Below are 17,485 nucleotides of genomic sequence, written 5' to 3' on the forward strand. Positions count from 1 at the left end.
ATGATGATATAGTTAATTTCTGCTGTTATATTTTCATGTCATAAAATTCATATGCCATCCTGTTTCTGACATATGTCTCACTGTGGTCAAGTCCTTTTTCCCATCACACTTAAATGTGATTTCTACTTTTAAACACTCCCAAGCCATGAGGGGAGTGACTTTTGTTAAGAGGTAGCCTCTCGAATATTGGGGGAGCTCCTGACCAGAATACTGAAGTTAATACTGCACCCAGGTAAACACAATTGAAAATAAACTTAGGGCTGGCAACTCTCAGGTAAGTTTAGCTGGTGTCAACAACTCATAGGGATGGACCATTTAGGTGGCCCAATTCTGGTTATTGACTCTACTTCAGTCTATGCTGTCAGGACCTTGGCTCTCTGCCTGCTGTGTGGAGAATGTAATGCTCATCTCACAGACGTATAAATATTCTAACAAGAACTGGGAAATAACTTGATTTCCTTTAATAAAGGTGAGCCAATATACACTGAATAGGTCACATGATATTTTAAAATGAGTTCCATCTTATACACATGGTAAGTGGAAAAATTGCACTGTAGATAATATTTTCATGTCATTGAATGGAAAATATTTCAATTTTAGTTTTGTCAGCACTCAAATAATTTTTGTACCAGTATGTGTTGTAAAATGTCCTTGAAGAGAAGGACATGAGATTACAAACATGTTTTTTTTATTTTATTTGTTAAATATGTAACACCTTTACTATTTCTTAGGTTGAAATACTCTTCTCATTTCATTGTGTTCATTTGTAATTCTTTATGTTACAGATTTACCCTATTTAGGAATGTGTCATTAAAATAATAACATTTATCATCTAAAACTGCATAATAACTCTAACTCTATTTTTATTAAATGGACCAGATACTTCTGTCTTAATAGATAATGGTTATTAATGTAAATATTTATGAAAAAACAGCCCTCAAGTTATTATAGTATGAGCTTCCCTAGAGGAGATCTTGTTTACTTGGTGGTAATAAATAAACTCGCTGTACACCGTGGCTATTCCATTTCTCAGCAGGGGTCTTGGCAGTGTGGAGAACGTTTTATAGTCTCATCAACTGCATAAAAGCCCATGTCCCTGCCCCTCATTTTGGATTCAGAATACTGGTGTAGACTCCGAAAAATCCCCACGCAGCTCTGATCATTAATACAACAGAAGCTGGTTTGACAAGCAGAACACTTCTTTATCACCAGTTGTGTTTATATATTGGGATAGTGGTTACTGGAAACACACAGGCACAAGAACACACACATATAAGTTCATTGTGGTTTTTACTGGAAACTAAACTAAACAGATGGTCCTAAAAATCTTTTCATTTGGGAAATCAGAGTTGACCAGGTATGCATCATTGTTCAGATTCATTTGTATTCTCTCTATTCCTGTTTTCTTCTGCTGTAGAAGTTACTTAGTGTATCATTGGAAAGTTCTCTCCATTTCTTTTCCTACAGACCATGGAATCCCTAAATGGTGGCAAACCGTTCATGCAAGCTTTTTACGTCGATTTGCAAGGAGTCATCAAAACCCTTCGGTATTACGCAGGCTGGGCTGATAAAATTCACGGGATGACCATTCCTGTAGGTATGTGTAATCTGAGTATGTTGAAAAGGGAAACATGAGGCTTCACCAGAAACACACTTTCACCACCAAACACAAACAGCAGTCACATGGAGTACAGATCTGAGCACACTTTTACAGCAGCTTGAACCGAACAAAGAACTAAACAGATTATGTCACTAATTCTGACAGTGTCCTTATTTCAGTATGCAGACAGTCCACACACAGGTGTGGGGGCAAGCCACATCGGTACGTCTCTCAGCTAAGGAACAGGCCTGTGTTTTTCAGCTGCAAAGTGCTTAGCACTGTGGTAGGTTAGGTGCTGGGAGTGTGGAGAGGCGCTAGGTGTGGGGAAGCCAGGGAGGATTCTGAGAAGATTAAGACTTGGCCCTTGCTCTCCTGAAACTAAGATCTTGTTTGGAAGGAAATCCTCTAAAATGTTAACAGTTGTTTTTTCTTAGTGGTGAGATTATGGATTATTTATTATTTCTTTTTCATATTTTTCTATATTTTCTGTATTTCCTATAAGTTACTTTCACAGTCTGTAAAAACAACCACCATCCTGACACTTTGTTTTAAGATCCAGGTTTGGAGACAAAACCAGTAACACAAAACAAAGATCTCTACAGGAGAGTTACAGTTAGGTGCTAAGTCATGTGGCTTGGCCTGTCAGTGCTGTAGCCCTTTAAAGGAGAGGGAAAGTATCCAAACTACGTTGGGGGAAAGGTCTCGGTCTGAGCATGAATACGAGCTGTAGCTAAGGTCAAATGAAATGCTTTCACAGCAGCCCCAAGGGGAAGGCACTGTTATTATTAACATCTTCATTGACAGAGGAGAAAACTGAGGCCTAGAAAGGTGAGTTTTCCTGATTCACCCAGCAAATAAATTGTAGAGCTGAAACTTTGACGTTAGAGCCTGGTGAATCACTTCACTAGAAGATCCATTTTAGATACTGGGTAGAAGAGATATCACAACAGGAAAGGGACCAACTGGAAGAGATAGGATGATATTGGCAGTGGTGAATACATATAAAGAAAGAAAATACATGTCTTTGAGTGGCTTCTGGATGCTGCTGAGTCACGTGCCAGGTACTCTACCCGTGTTCTCTGGAAAACAGCCTGCTTTCCATGTACACACTAGGAAGAGTGGAAAGTGATGCTGGGGGCTCTGGAGTGCCCAGTTCAGGCCTTCCTAGGCTCGGGAGGATTGGTTTACCAGACAAGGGGATGATTGGCTGATACTGTAGCTGGCTTAGAGCAGTGCTTCTCAAACTTGAATGTGCATATGTGTCACCTGGAATCTTCTTCAAGTGCAGGTCTAGGACAGGGCCTGAGATTCTGTATTCCTAACAAGCTGCCAGGTGATGCCTGTGCTGCCGGGTTCTCTGCCTTGCGTAGTGAGGAGACAATACAGAGACCAGCACCAACCATGTGGCCATTGCGATGCCTCATTTAGCAAGAAGAGAAGAAGTCACAGTGAGACGGGAGAAGGGACAGAGATGAGGCTTCAAAGGACTATTTTAAAATTACCTCCGTGAATGATGGTGACACGTGGAATGTTAGTCTTTAGAAAATGTGTTTCTGGCTATAGGGACTCTTCCCTGCCGTCCAGAAGTTTCCCACGTTCAGCAGACTCAGAAGGATGGAGAAGACTGTTCTTAAGGAACGTCAGAATCTTACTTCATTCCTGCCTCTGGGATATTGCAGACCACTGTTCTCTGGCCTCATTTGTAGGAATGAGGAATGGCCTAAGTGAGGCAGAGTCATTGCCTGGCATAAGCGTACCTGTGGGAGGGCCTGGGAACGAAAACCGTTGTCAAGAGCAGGACATGCGCCAGCCTTTTCAGATTGACCTCTTCTGTTTCAGTGCAGAAAGGAAATTATCAGGATCAAAGGCCCTGGTTGTTTTGCACCCCACCCCACCTGCCATTTCACTAAGACAACAAATATGTTTCAGGTATTTAAACATCTTTTCAAATGATTTAGAGATATCTTAGAAATAAGGCGAAACAGAAGGCTGTACACATTTGACCTGGTATTTCACCTAACGGTGTCTTCGTTTTCTTTTGCCTCCTTAGGAGAGAAGACCTTGATTGATTAGATAAAGATTTATTGGAGTTCCTGATAATGTTTGATAACTTCACTGTAACTTTATCTGGCAGAGGTGGTTGGTCTATAAGTCTCACTGTTTTCATCTGATGCTCTTTGGGGATTCTGAGTTAGAAATACAGGGCTTAGAAAAGTCTTTCACAGTAGTCTCTCCCACCTTTACTCATAAACTGGTGTCCAGCCTGTGAAGGAAAAAAAGTGAGGAATTCCCTTAAATGGCAAGTAATTTTTGTTTCCCCAGTTTTTCCTAAAGTGCGTTTAGAGGGATACCAGGATGAGGGACTCTCCAGGGATTCAGGTCATTCAGCAGAGCTCCTAGAAAGCTGAGGGTCTGGGATGTAAGACCTTTTTGCTGTGGTGTCTCAAGCAGTTGAAAGGAAGGATGACAGCAAATGTGAACTTGGCCGCTTTCCCTTCTGTTCCAGTTTTAGATACATTTGGACATGGCTGTAGGCTCCTGAGAATTCATCTCACAACCCTTTTGGCTAGTTCAGTGCTTAGGGAATCTAGTTGGCTAAGCCAGAGGGGTGATAGTGGAGGATCAGGGAAAGGGAGTGTCATTATTATTTACTTATTTATTCTCAAATTTGTTCAGTCAATCCATTTGTGCTTTATTTGTCATTTGTAACTTCATAATGTAACATCAGCTTGATTTTTGTCTCTGTGTTCTTGGCTTTTTTCAATGAAATCTGGAATATAGGAAAGCTGTTAGCCTTTAACCATGAGGTCTTCGTTGTGTTACATACATTTCCCTGTGAAACACCCTAATTTTGTTTGAAATTATAATATAAAGGGATAATGTACTTTATGTTTGCAAAGCACTTGAGCATGTAAAAGTTTCCTTCACATACAGGATCTATGTGATTCTGTGTATGATCCTGTGAAACGGGTCAGATTTTAAAAGGTATTGTACCCATTTTGCAGGTGAGAAAATGAGACGGCGAGGGTTTAGTGTCTTGAACAAGGTCACATGTGAGTAAGTGGCAGGCCTGAGATTTAAACCCAAGTCTCTTTCTGCCTAAGCCGTTGTAGACCCTCTTGTGGAGACCTGTACAGCAGGGCGGGAAAAGGAAGAGGCCAGTCACCCTCTTCCGATTTTTAGATTAACATCCAGCTGATTCTCATTATTCATGGTAGTTATGTTCTATAAAGTTGGTGTGGACACTGGGTTAGTAAATACTGAACCATTGCTCCTAGGAGAAATACAAGGACGGAAAGCACAGGTCTGCCTGGTCACCCATAAAAATAAACCTGAAAGGTTTTTTTTAATATAAGGCTGCTTTGTTACATTGAATCGTACTCCATAGTTCATCCAGCTTAGTATCCCTGACACTAAAGGATAAGAACCAGAAAGAGTGGGAAGAATTATGCTATTGTCTCTTGGACCCCTTCCCATTTAGGAAGCCTGGGCGTTCTGCCTTGTAATGGGAAGAGCTCTTCCTTCACCTGCTCTACCAGACTTCAACCTCGGTCTCTCAGGCATCCCCTCATTCCTTCATACATTCATTCATTCAACAGATTTTTTTTTTTTGAGCACCTGTGTTAAGCACTGCAGTTGCAAAGGTGGACAAGTAAGATGTCCATAGTATAGTAAAGAAAACAAACAGGTAGACAGCCAAGTGCAATACAGAGTGGCTTATTCACATATGGAAGTGCAAAGTACAATGGTACTCCATAGAAAAGGCATCTCACCCAATATTAAGGCTACCTGGAGAAGGAAGTGGGATGTACAAGCTGATGCCTGTACAAGGGCAGGTAAGTGAAGATGGAGATAGGGCCATCACCAGCAGTGATAATAACCTGTGCGAGGTATGGAGAGAGGAGAGTACAGTGTGCTAGTGGATCTGAAAGTATAGCCAGATTTACAAGACAGAGGGGCTCTGGGCCTGGGGAAACCGTGCTGCAAGTTTTATGCCACAGTAATGGTGAGTCACTGAATTATTTTAAGTAAATGAATGCATTGATCAGAATTGTGTTTTAGAAAGAGATTTTGATTACATGATGGATAATCAGTTGGAGAGAGCAAGTATGTACTTTTTCCCCTTCCCCTGAAGGGTAGCCTCCCTCTAGAATATTTGGGAGGAGGAGAAAAGGGTTATGGCCTGACCACTTTTGAGCCATCCACTGGACAGCTGTTTCTCCCTCTGAATTGAAAGATCCTCCCATCCCTTTCTGTCACATCCCCCTCAAGGCCCACAGTTGGATGTTATCACAGAATCATGCAGTATTAGTTTGATTCACAAGGGTCTTGACGTTCTTCCCTTTACAACATTGTCTATTATTCCCTGCCATGGTACTCGATGGAGCCATTCTTTCTGACCATAAATCCTGTGCTTTGACCCGTCTGTAATAACATCTGCTAATTATGATGATAAATAATTATTATTATGATTTATTGTACACCTTCTTTGTGCCCATTACAATATCTCTAATCTCATAGAAGCTCTCCAGGGGAAGTAGTTTTATCCCCATTTTGATTATTTTTAACCTCTCATGGCCACAAACTCCTTGTGATGGGGGAAGGAACAAAGATTGTTTTTAGTTCACTGAAGGAAAAATAGAGGATAATGGATTTACATTACTTAGATTTTTTTCTTTAACAGTATTGATTTTATTTATTTTGTGATACGTAAGCAGAGAAAATGTGGTCCAGCTTTAAGCTGAATTCTGACATAAAAATGACCTTATGATACATTAGCATATAGAAAAGTTTAAAAAGCTACTCAGGCCATCTGTAATTATTTATCTACTTCACCTCCTTTCAGTTTTACCTGTTGAACTAAATAGGCTAAAAATGTGCGGAAATTGACTCACATCCTAAGGTTTTGCCTTTAACAGCTCGATCTAATTTAGCGTTGTCAGCAGATAACCCATATGGTGAGATCTTACTGTTCACTCAGAATGAGAATGAGGAGCTATTTGCTGTGCCCACCTAAGAACCCAGGGTAGGTAGTTACCTGAATTGGTGGTGACAGGAGATCGCAAAGTCTGCTTCACATGTAACCTCCTTGAGAGGTTAAGGCTGAAGAAGAACTCAGGGATCACGAAGGCCAGTCTCCTCATTTTTCAGACAGAGAAACTGAGGTCCGGAGAAGTAAAGTAACTTTCCAAGATGATGTAATGGAGTAGTAGTAGAGCTAAGATATCTTCATAACTGACTCAGGAGCATGTAGTTTAACTTCTGAGATGCTACCAGCAGCCTCCTGGGAGAAATAGTGTTAGCACCACTGTATGCTAATGTCGTCTCCAGTGTCTGTATAAGCATTTATAGAGTTTATCCTTATAGCTATAAAATGTTCAGTGAGGTCTGTTCAGTCTCAGAATACATAGGAATCTGCTAGAGGATAAAATGAACTAGTTCAATGTAGTTGGTCTAATTGTTTAATACTGGGGTCACCAAAAGGGTTGCTAGCTCCTTGAAAGGTAATTCTGTATACAAATTAGAGATTAGAAGATGGCCATCCGTTCATTGAATTCTGTAACAGATTTTGATGCTGTTAAGTAAACTCATTTTTAGTGTTACCCGATATATAAGATTTGTAGCAATTCTTGAAATACTCTTCGTATTGTAGTTGGGAGCCATTTCTTTGTTTTTTTTTTAACATCTTTATTGGAGTATAATTGCTTTACAATAGTGTGTTACTTTCTGCTGTATAACAAAGTGAATCAGCTGTACATATACATATATCCCCATGTCCCCTCCCTCTTGCGTCTCCCTCCTACCCTCCCTATCCCACCCCTCTAGGTGGACACAAAGCACCGGGCTGATCTCCCTGTGCCATGCGGGTGCTTCCCACTAGCTATCTGTTTTGCATTTGGTAGTGTATATATGTCCATGCCACACCCTCACTTCATCCCAGCTTACTTTTCCCCCTCCCTGTGTCCTCAAGTCCATTCTCTACATCTGCGTCTTTATTCCTGTCCTGCCCCCAGGTTCTTCAGAACCTTTTTTTTTTTTAGATTCCATATAGATGTGTTAGCATACGGTTACTTCACTCTGTATGACAGACTCTATCCATCCACCTCACTACAAATAACTCAGTTTCGTTTCTTTTTATAGCTGAGTAATATTCCATTGTATATATGTGCCACATCTTCTTTATCCATTCATCTGTCGATGGACACTTAGGTTGCTTCCATGTCCTGGCTATTGTAAATAGAGCTGCAATGAACATTGTGGTATTTGACTCTTTTTGAATTATGATTTTCTCAGGGTATATGCCCAGTAGTGGGATGGCTGGGTCATATGGTAGTTCTATTTTTAGTTTTTTTAAGGAACCTCCATACTGTTCTCCATAGTGACTATATCAATTTACATTCCCACCAACAGTGCAAGAGTGTTCCCTTTTCTCCACACCTTCTCCAGCATTTATTGTTTGTAGACTTTTTTTGTTTGTTTGTTTGTTTTTTGCGGTATGTGGGCCTCTCACTGTTGTGGCCTCTCCTGTTGTGGAGCACAGGCTCCGACACGCAGGCTCAGCGGCCATGGCTCACAGGCCCAGCCGCTCCACAGCATGTGGGATCCTCCCGGACCGGGGCACGAACCCGTGTCCCCTGCATCTGCAGGCGGACTCTCAACCACCGCGCCATCAGGGAAGCCCCTATTGGTTTTTTATGGGGGTTTTTTTGTGTTTTTTTGTTTGTTTGTTTTGTGTAGACTTTTTGATGATGGCCATTCTGACCGGTGTGAAGTGATACCTCATTGTAGTTTTGATTTGAGTTTCTCTAATGATTAGTGATGTTGAGCATCCTTTCATGTGTTTGTTGGCAATCTGTATATCTTCTTTGGAGGAATGTCTGTTTAGGTCTTCCGCCCATTTTTGGATTTGGTTGTTTGTTTTTTTGATACTGAGCAGCATGAGCCACTTGTATATTTTGGAGGTTAATCCTTTGTCAGTTGCTTCGTTTGCAAATATTTTCTGCCATTCTGAGGCCTGTCTTTTCGTCTTGATTATGGTTTCCTTTCCTGTGCAAACGCTTTTAAGTTTCATTAGGTCCCATTTGTTTATTTTTGTTTTTATTTCCATTTCTCTAGGAGGTCGGTCAAAAAGTATCTTGCTGATTAATGTCATAGAGTGTTCTGCCTATATTTTCCTCTAAGAGTTTTATAGTGTCTGGCCTTACATTTAGATCTTTAATCCATTTTGAGCTTATTTTTGTGTATGGTGTTAGGAAGTGTTCTAACTTCATTCTTTTACATGTAGCTGTCCAGTTTTCCCAGCACCACTTATTGAAAAGGCTGTCTTTTCTCCATTGTATAATATTGCCTCCTTAATCAAAGATAAGGTGACTATAAGTATGTGGACTTATCTCTGCACTTTCTATCCTGTTCGATTGATCTAGATTTCTTTTTTTGTGCCAGTACCGTACTCTCTTGATTACTGTAGATTTGTAGTATAATCTGAAGTCTGGGAGCCTGATTCCTCCAACTCCGTTTTTCTTTCTCAAGATTGCTTTGGCTATTTGGGGTCTTCTGTGTTTCCATACAAATTGTGAAATTTTTAGTTCTAGTTCTGTGAAAAATGCCATTGGTAGTTTGACAGGGATTGCATTGCATCTGTAGATTGCTTTGGGTAATATAGTCATTTTCACAGTGTTGATTCTTCCAATCCAAGAACATGGTATAACTCTCCATCTATTTGTATCATCTTTAATTTCTTTCATCAGTGTCTTATAGTTTTCTGCATACAGGTCTTTTGTCTCCTTAGGTAGGTTTATTCCTAGGTATTTTATTCTTTTTGTTGCAATGGTAAATAGGAGTGTTTCCTTAATTTCTCTTTCAGATTTTCCATCATTAGGCCCACAAATGGCCCTAAGTGTGTTCACTTTAGCTGGCCAGAGTTTTACTATATAGATCACAATACATTATCCTTAATGGAAGAACTATTTGGTAGCATTTAATAGTTAATGTTTACCTTTTTCTTGGAGCCATTCATTTAAAAAATGAAAGATTTCACATTTAGATGGGCCAAACAAAGTCCTGAGAGCTTGCATCAGAAATCAAATGGCAATTCAGTGTAAGTGAACCCTAAACTTTGATGAGAACTTTGGCAAAATTTCATCAGTTCTATGAAAATACTTCTGCATTGCTGAGTAAATGATATGAGGAAGTAAAATGGGAAGAGGACTAAGTAAATAGCTCCAAAAAGGGAAAACTTTTTAAAATAGAAAAAAAAAAAGTCCCTGTCTTTAATTTTTTTCCCCATTACAACCACCTCCTTTCCTTGGCCTAGCTGGAATGCACAGTAACATTGTGTATAGGAATGCCAGAGATTTCTGTGCATTAATTTTGTATCCTGCTACTTTACCCAATTCATTGATTAGCTCTAGTAGTTTTCTGATAGCATCTTTAGGATTCTCTATGTATAGTATCATGTCATCCGCAAACAGTGACAGCTTTACTTCTTCTTTTCCGATTTGGATTCCTTTTATTTCCTTTTCTTCTCTGATTGCTGTGGCTAAAACTTGCAAAACTATGTTGAATAAGAGTGGTGAGAGTGGGCAACCTTGTCTTGTTCCTGATCTTAGTGGAAATGGTTTCAGTGTTTGACCACTGCGACTGATGCTGGCTGTGGGTTTGTCATATATGGCCGTTATTATGTTGAGGTAAGTTCCCTCTATGCCTACTTTCTGGAGGGCTTTTATCATGAATGGGTGTTGAGTTTTGTTGAAAGCTTTTTCTGCATCTATTGAGATGATCATATGGTATCCTTCAATTTGTTAATATGGTGTATCACATTGATTGATTTGCGTATATTGAAGAATCCATGCATTCCTGGGAGCCATTTCTTGGGGTCCATATTTGATAAATTTCTTCTCAATTTCTGGCACATTTCAGATTCTTCTGATTTCATTGACCATAGGTATTACCTTATCATACTCTGTCTAGTTTATATGTAGATTATGTCAATGCCAGATATTCTTATGAGAATAATAATTCTGTCAAATTTTTTTTCAAACAACTATAAAATCTGCTTTAAGAAGTAATGTTTACGCTGAAGAAATAATCCAAATATTTAAATTGTTCTAAATAACTAAGTAATTGCTATATTGCTTGTGTAATTTAATGAGCCCCCATCAAAGAACATAGAATAGTGCCTTGACATTCACAAATGTGGAAGAGGTTTTTCTATTACTCATCTCTAGAGACAAAGACTCTTCTTAGTTTAATTCTAGAAATGGCTCAATCTATACATACTCAGTAAAATTTGATCCATAGTTCAACCAAATTCATGGTAAAATAGAGTTTTTAATTGTAAGATTTTTATATTCTTCATAAAGGGTACAACATTCAGGTATGAAAACACATAAGAGAAGCTGTCTCTGGGTGTGTCTTAAAATAAACTCCTTTTAAGAACAGTATATTTTACTTGAGTGAAATGGAAAAGAGGCTGAGAGATAAAACGTTCTAAACGTGAATTAGTATCTCTGTTTCGGTGTGTCATCACTTCTTTAGTTTTCTCTACCATAGTTATATATGCTAACTTGTTGTCTCAGAATGTGATATTCAGAATATTTATTTAGTATTTTCATCACATGCAGTCCTTCCTTGCTGAGTCTGAACTCTCTCTGTAATGCCTCATATTTCGTAAGAAGACCTAAGATCATCATAACCTCAAATGGAGTATCAGAGTTTGGATGGAGATTTTTTCTATGTCAGGCTGATTTATAGCACAAAAGTAGAGAAATGAAGGGAACAATCTTTTTAATCATCTTGCCATATTTAGAGAGCGTTATTAATGTAAAAGATGGGAAAAAATGGGCTGCAATTTTTCTTCTAGGCAGAGAGCAGTACTCATTATACATCATCTTAAGTGTAGAAGAGAGGGAGAAGTAACACTCCACACCCTCTTGGAGTCGACTCATCCCAGATGCAGAGAGGTGCTCAGCCTTCGGCTCCCCCACCTGAGGAGAGGGCTGTTGCTCTGTAGCGTTCCCTTTATAACTTTAGATACAAGAGTCTATGTGAGTTCTCTGTCCACACACCACATCCTCAAAGAATCATCTTCACCCTTCGTAAAAGGGTTGTCTTTTCCCCCCCATTTGCACTCCTTGACGTTACACTCTGATTCCATGGTTTGTGATAGCCACCTAAATCCAATATCTTTTTCACAAAAGAGCCTTTAATATGTTTCTGAGGGAAGTGAATTTGAAGTCTGATGATGCAGATGCAAGTGCAGGAGCCACAACTTAACCAGTGATATCACTTTAGACTTAACCTCTCTGTGCCATATTTTCTCTAATTGTAAATTTCTAATAATAGTACTTGCCCTAATTTTCCATAGTGTTGTTTTGACCATGAAATGAGGCAAGAATGTAAAAATATTTTGTAAGGTTCTGTAGAAGTATATATGTTTTTGTTCTTATCTTCCTATTTTAAAAGTGTTAAAAACATTGTTTAGATTCTCCTACACTTCAAACTCCTTTCGGGCAAATTAGTTATCAGAGAGGCAAAAAGTAAATAGAAATGAAGTCAGCAGCTGTAGGTCATGACAATACACATGGACTACCCTTTACCTGCTTGGTTCCTCTGAACCTCACTACTTGGAGTGTGGTCTGTGGATCAGAAGCATTGGCATAATCTGGGAGCTTATAGAAATGCCAACCCTTAGGTCCCACCCTAGATTTACAGATTCATAATCTGCATTTTAACAAGAACTCTAGGTGCTTTGTGTACACATTTAAATTCGAGAAGCACAATATGGCAAAACATGTGGCACCAGTAGCCTGCAAGGTGATTCTATAGAAATGCAAATCGGAACCACAGGTCAGAATGGCCATCATCAAAAAGTCTACAAACAATAAATGCTGGAGAGGGTGTGGAGAAAAGGGAATCCTCCTACACTGTTGGTGGGAATGTAAATTGTTGCAGCCACTATGGAGAACAGAATGGAGGTTCCTCAAAAAACTAAAAATAGAGCTATCATATGATCCAGCAATCCTACTCCTGGGCATAGGTCCGGAGGAAACTCTAACTCAGAAAGAATCATGCACCCAGTGTTGATAGCAGCACTATTCACAATAGCCAAGACATGGAAGCAATCTAAATGTCCATCGACAGATGAATGGATAAAGAAGATGTGAGATATATATATATATATATATATATATATACACACACACATACATACACACACACACACACACACACATATACACACACGTGTGTGTGTATATACACAATGGAATATTACTCAGCCATATAAAGAAAGAAAGAATGCCATTTGCACCAATGTGGATGGGCCTAGAGATTATCATACTAAGTGAAGTAAATCAGACAGAGAAAGGCAAATATCATATGATATCACTTATATGTAGAATCTTAAAAAAATGATACAAATGAACTTATTTACAAAACAGAAATAGACCCACAGACATAGAAAACATACCAAAGGGGAAAGGTGGGGGAGGGATAAACTTGGAATTTGGGATTAACAGATACAGACTACTATATATAAAATAGACAAACAACAAGGATCTACTGTATAGCACAGGGAACTATATTCAATATCTTGTAATAACCTATAATGGGAAAGAATCTCGAAAAGAATATGTATATATTTATAACTGAATCACTTTGCTGTGTACCTGAAACATAAATCAACTATACTTCAATAAAAAATAAAAATAAAGATGATTCTTTACAGTAATGCAGTAAGCATGTTTTATTTTAATCATTAGGTTTGAAGAATATTAGAAGAAAATATTGCTAGCTCATGAAATCTGTTATTTCATAGATTTTCCCTAAGGTGAGGCTAACAAATAGCTGACAAATAGCTTTTAAAAGACGAGTTAATTTAAGAAATTATAAGTAATAGGGTAAGTGATACTTGAACATGGCAAAAATTAAGAAGGTGGCTCTTGAGTGATTGGCCTTTGGGTAACCTTAGCCTAGAAGCTTGGTGAGATCCAGAGCAGGGTCATAGTAGCTGTGTGGGACCTCTGAGGTGCCTCCAGCCCTGGCCAAGGGTGCACGTAGGAGGTATAGTTCTCGTGTGTTCTGGGCACCCTGTTCAGACTAAGGGTGTTCAGAATCCTCTTCCATTAACCAGATGAGAATACGGACTGAGTACAAGGTCTGGGACCCTTTCTTTATCTCTTTCACTCAGCGGTGTTTTGGGAAGAGCTCAAGCACCAAAATACCCTTTATTTATCTACTGCTTAGAGGAACTTAGATGGAAGATTCTTCGATTTCTTTCACTGTGCCAGCCATTGTCAAATCTGTGAACAGTTTATCCAAGAAAGTTTTCATTCCCCATAACTCAAGTTTCTCTTGGGATCAGTTATGGAGTCGAGTTCAATTCCTTATGAGGTCAGCTTTTTAAGATTTTCCTATATTTTTTCTTCTCTTTCATTCCTTCAGTAACTTTCAAAATAATAAAAGTAATACAACTAAATTCTTCAGCATTTAGAATGTAGAGGGGGGAAACGCTTCATGAATTACAATGCTGTGCTTGTGCAAGTGCCCTGTGAATTCTCTCTGAACCATTCTAGTGCTGCTAAAATAAACACCTGTGTGGTTCTTCAGTTCATATTCCCATTTTTTTTCTCAGGTCATTTGTACTCCATCTTGACATTACACTCTCTTTCTATGGTCTTTGATTAATACCCGAATCCATCACCTTAGCCAGATTATGGAGTTTACTTGAGAAGGATTTCCTTGCAAATGAAACTCTCTAGCCTGTTGATCAGTGTTTTTGCTCCCCGTGAAAAACCTTCCCAGGAAGAGGAGCCTAATATTGCATTTATGTCTTCTGGGGAAAAAATGTGAAACATTAAAACGTATTAATAGGAAAAAACTTTTTCAGAGATTTATAAATTGAAGAAGGGTGGTAACTTGCACTATTGTAAACAAAGATATCTATGAAAGTTCTTGAATTGTCTGCCTACAAAGCTGAGATAGTTAAACTTGATTTTTAAAATATTACTCAGACTTCTTATTGTCATCCTGTGGACAGTTTCCACATTTTGGCTATTTTTTTTGTTGTAGTGGAGATACATTCTAAAATAATTTCCTTCCTACAGTTGCTGAGCTTACCTACTTCCTAAATTCTTCCATTTAAAGTAATATACATGAAACAAAATTAGGAGACAAGTAGCAGACTAGGGTAAAACTTCGCATATACACATGACAAAGGCCTAATTTTCTTAATATACACAGAGTTCTGTAAATGATTAAAAAAGAATAACCTAGTAGAAAAATGAGAAAGGATATAAACCTGAAGAAAAAATTTTAAATGACCATTAAACATGAAAAAATATTCAATCCATGTATCATCAAAACAGGTTGTCATTTTCTTACCTATCAGGTTGACCAAAATTAAAATGTTTGAAAAACCCCAGTGTTAAAGGGTAGGGAAAAAAACATGTTGTTTTGGAATTATGAATTATGTAATTTTTCTGAAGAGTGATTTGGCAATATTGATCAAAATGTGAAATGCATGTACACTCTGACCATGAAATTTCACAGATACACAGAGAGATATAAAATGATAGTGTTACAGCATTATTTATAATAGCTTGAACTGAAAGCAACCTCTGTCGTCCTTCAGGACAGTTTACAGTGGTACCATTATTTATTGAGCCAGTGGAATAACATTCAGCAGCTTAAAAAAATGTATTAGATTTATATGAAAAAAGTGGGAAAAACCAAAGTATAGAAGACTGTGAATAATATGACCCCATTTGTATTTTTTTTTAAAAAAAGAGGGGATAAAAGGATGCTAATGTATGTGGGAAGAAAAAGTTCTTTGAAAAGATGTACCAGCAACAGATAGCTGTTAATTCTAGGAAGAATTAGCATCTCCTCCTGTCCCCACTTTCATTCCCATCCCTAATAGTAATGCTCTTCCTGAGTATTAACTGAGGGTCTTCACTTTCCCTAGTGAATGGCTTTTGAGAGAGAAAACAAGTATCAGTGAAGCAGCCAAAGGGTTGGCAACTGAGGGAAAAACAAAGACCCAATATCAGAAATGAAAAGCTTTATGCTAAGAAAAACAAGCCATTCTTTGGCTTGTTTAAGTGGCTCAATTAGCCACTTAAAATAATTCAGATAAACATAATGGTATTTTCCTAAAGAAGAATTTGGTTTGGATTTCCTGGGTATTTATTCCAATTTCCCATTGCTCCTATAGGGAAAACAAGGTTATTAAATTGTCCTCATTTCCATGGCTGGCTTGAGGGGGGAGGCTTTGGGTTATTGATGTAATCTTCTTTGAAGTGAACTTTTGCCTTCTTGAAATAGACCTAGACATGCCTGGGTTCCCCCAGTGCCTGGAAGTGCATTTGGACACCAGGATTGAGTTATGAAATAGATCCTACTTTTACACCTCACCTTTTCCAGTTACCTGGCATTTTAAATTTATCCAATAGCATTTTACTTAGTTTCTTTTTTTTTAGTACTTCCAGAAAACTATTTAAAATTTTGAGGTACCTCAGTTTTTAACTCAACTGTTCTATATATAAATATCATTTTAATATTTAATATAATATTTAGTATTTTCCAGTTCCCTGGCCCGCCTGCCCCCGTCCCTGCCCCACCCTTCACCCCCAGGACTGCATCTAGTGTCATAAACTTGTCTTTTATTTTGCCTTTGAGGGCCTCTTACCAGTACTCTGTTTGGGTGTCTGGGGACCATATCTGGAGAAACCCTTTGCCAAGTGACAGCTCTTCTACCAGCTTTCATACACAGTTGAGTAGGAACCATGGAAAAAAAAGTTTTCTCAACTTTATTTCTGCTTTTTGCTGCCACCCAAGTTCTCCCTCTGCAGTTTTTCTTCTAGTCTGAACTCTGTGGTAGTGACGGTGCTCGTTTCTTTCAGATGGAGACTATTTTACCTTTACAAGACACGAACCTGTTGGAGTGTGTGGACAGATCATCCCAGTGAGTGTATCTCCTCACGCCTCATATTTATTTTCATTTGAACCAGTTCTCTTAAAGATACATAAAACATGGACCTCAGCAATGTGTGTTTTCCATTACTGGGGGAAAAAAAAACTGAGTTCATGTTGACATATCTTTAACAGCCTCCCTGCAAATGCTTATTTGAACAGGTTAATAGGGTTTCAGCTTTGTTACCAGGAGTTGAGTTCTCAAGTCATGGAATTCTCATGATTAAAATAAGCAAAGCAAAGTCTAGTGTATTAATAACCTGCCCTTGGTTATGGATGTCCATTCTGCTTATGGAAAATTAATACTTTGTTATATTTGCTTGTTTATTTTTTAGAACTGTGACTCACCATTTTTCCAGGCATATTGTTTTATATGATCTTTTAATCCCATTCTTTCCCACTGTTTCTTTTCATAAGAATCTAGATAGAAGACTCTACAGAAGACACAGCAGTACAATTAACGTCACAGTCATAATTGAAACCATGCCGGGCTGTTGTGTATCTTGTACAGGGAAATATATGTAGTGCTTAGTGTTTGGATTGGAACATTAAACATTTTTTTTTCTCTCTGTCTCATACACAGCCTTGGCACTATACAAAACATCATCGAATCTGCCAACAGAAGATTCTAGCTAATCGTTCTGGCAAGGGTTTCAGGGAAGGCTCAATTTAAATTCTTACAGTATAGACAAGAAGTTTTCTCTTCTCAAAATATAGGAGAACAATTCGAGATAATCTTTGGCTTTGGAAACCACAGATTTTTGAGAAGTATTAATATATTATTTTAGTGGTCCATAAGCTCTAGGTTACTGTGAGATTTATTAGAGAATGAAAAGGGAAGATGAGAGATTTGGTTTAACTTCTTCTGCTCCTAAACCACCCAGGGAAATCCTACTCAGCTCAGAGCAGGGT

At 38.5% G+C, this 17,485-nt stretch overlaps 1 protein-coding gene across 1 annotated transcript in view; it reads left to right on the forward strand.

The window, feature by feature from the left end:
* Positions 1 to 17,485, forward strand: part of ALDH1A2 (aldehyde dehydrogenase 1 family member A2) — a 94,120-nt gene that overhangs the window by 37,743 nt on the left and 38,892 nt on the right. Inside the window, exons 4-5 of the mRNA XM_060003745.1 lie at positions 1,468 to 1,597; positions 16,504 to 16,565. Coding sequence (XP_059859728.1) covers positions 1,468 to 1,597; positions 16,504 to 16,565 — 192 coding nt within the window. The remainder of the gene's footprint in view (positions 1 to 1,467; positions 1,598 to 16,503; positions 16,566 to 17,485) is intronic.

Source organism: Delphinus delphis, chromosome 2 (genome assembly GCF_949987515.2).
Source record: "Delphinus delphis chromosome 2, mDelDel1.2, whole genome shotgun sequence".
Taxonomy (NCBI): domain Eukaryota; kingdom Metazoa; phylum Chordata; class Mammalia; order Artiodactyla; family Delphinidae; genus Delphinus; species Delphinus delphis.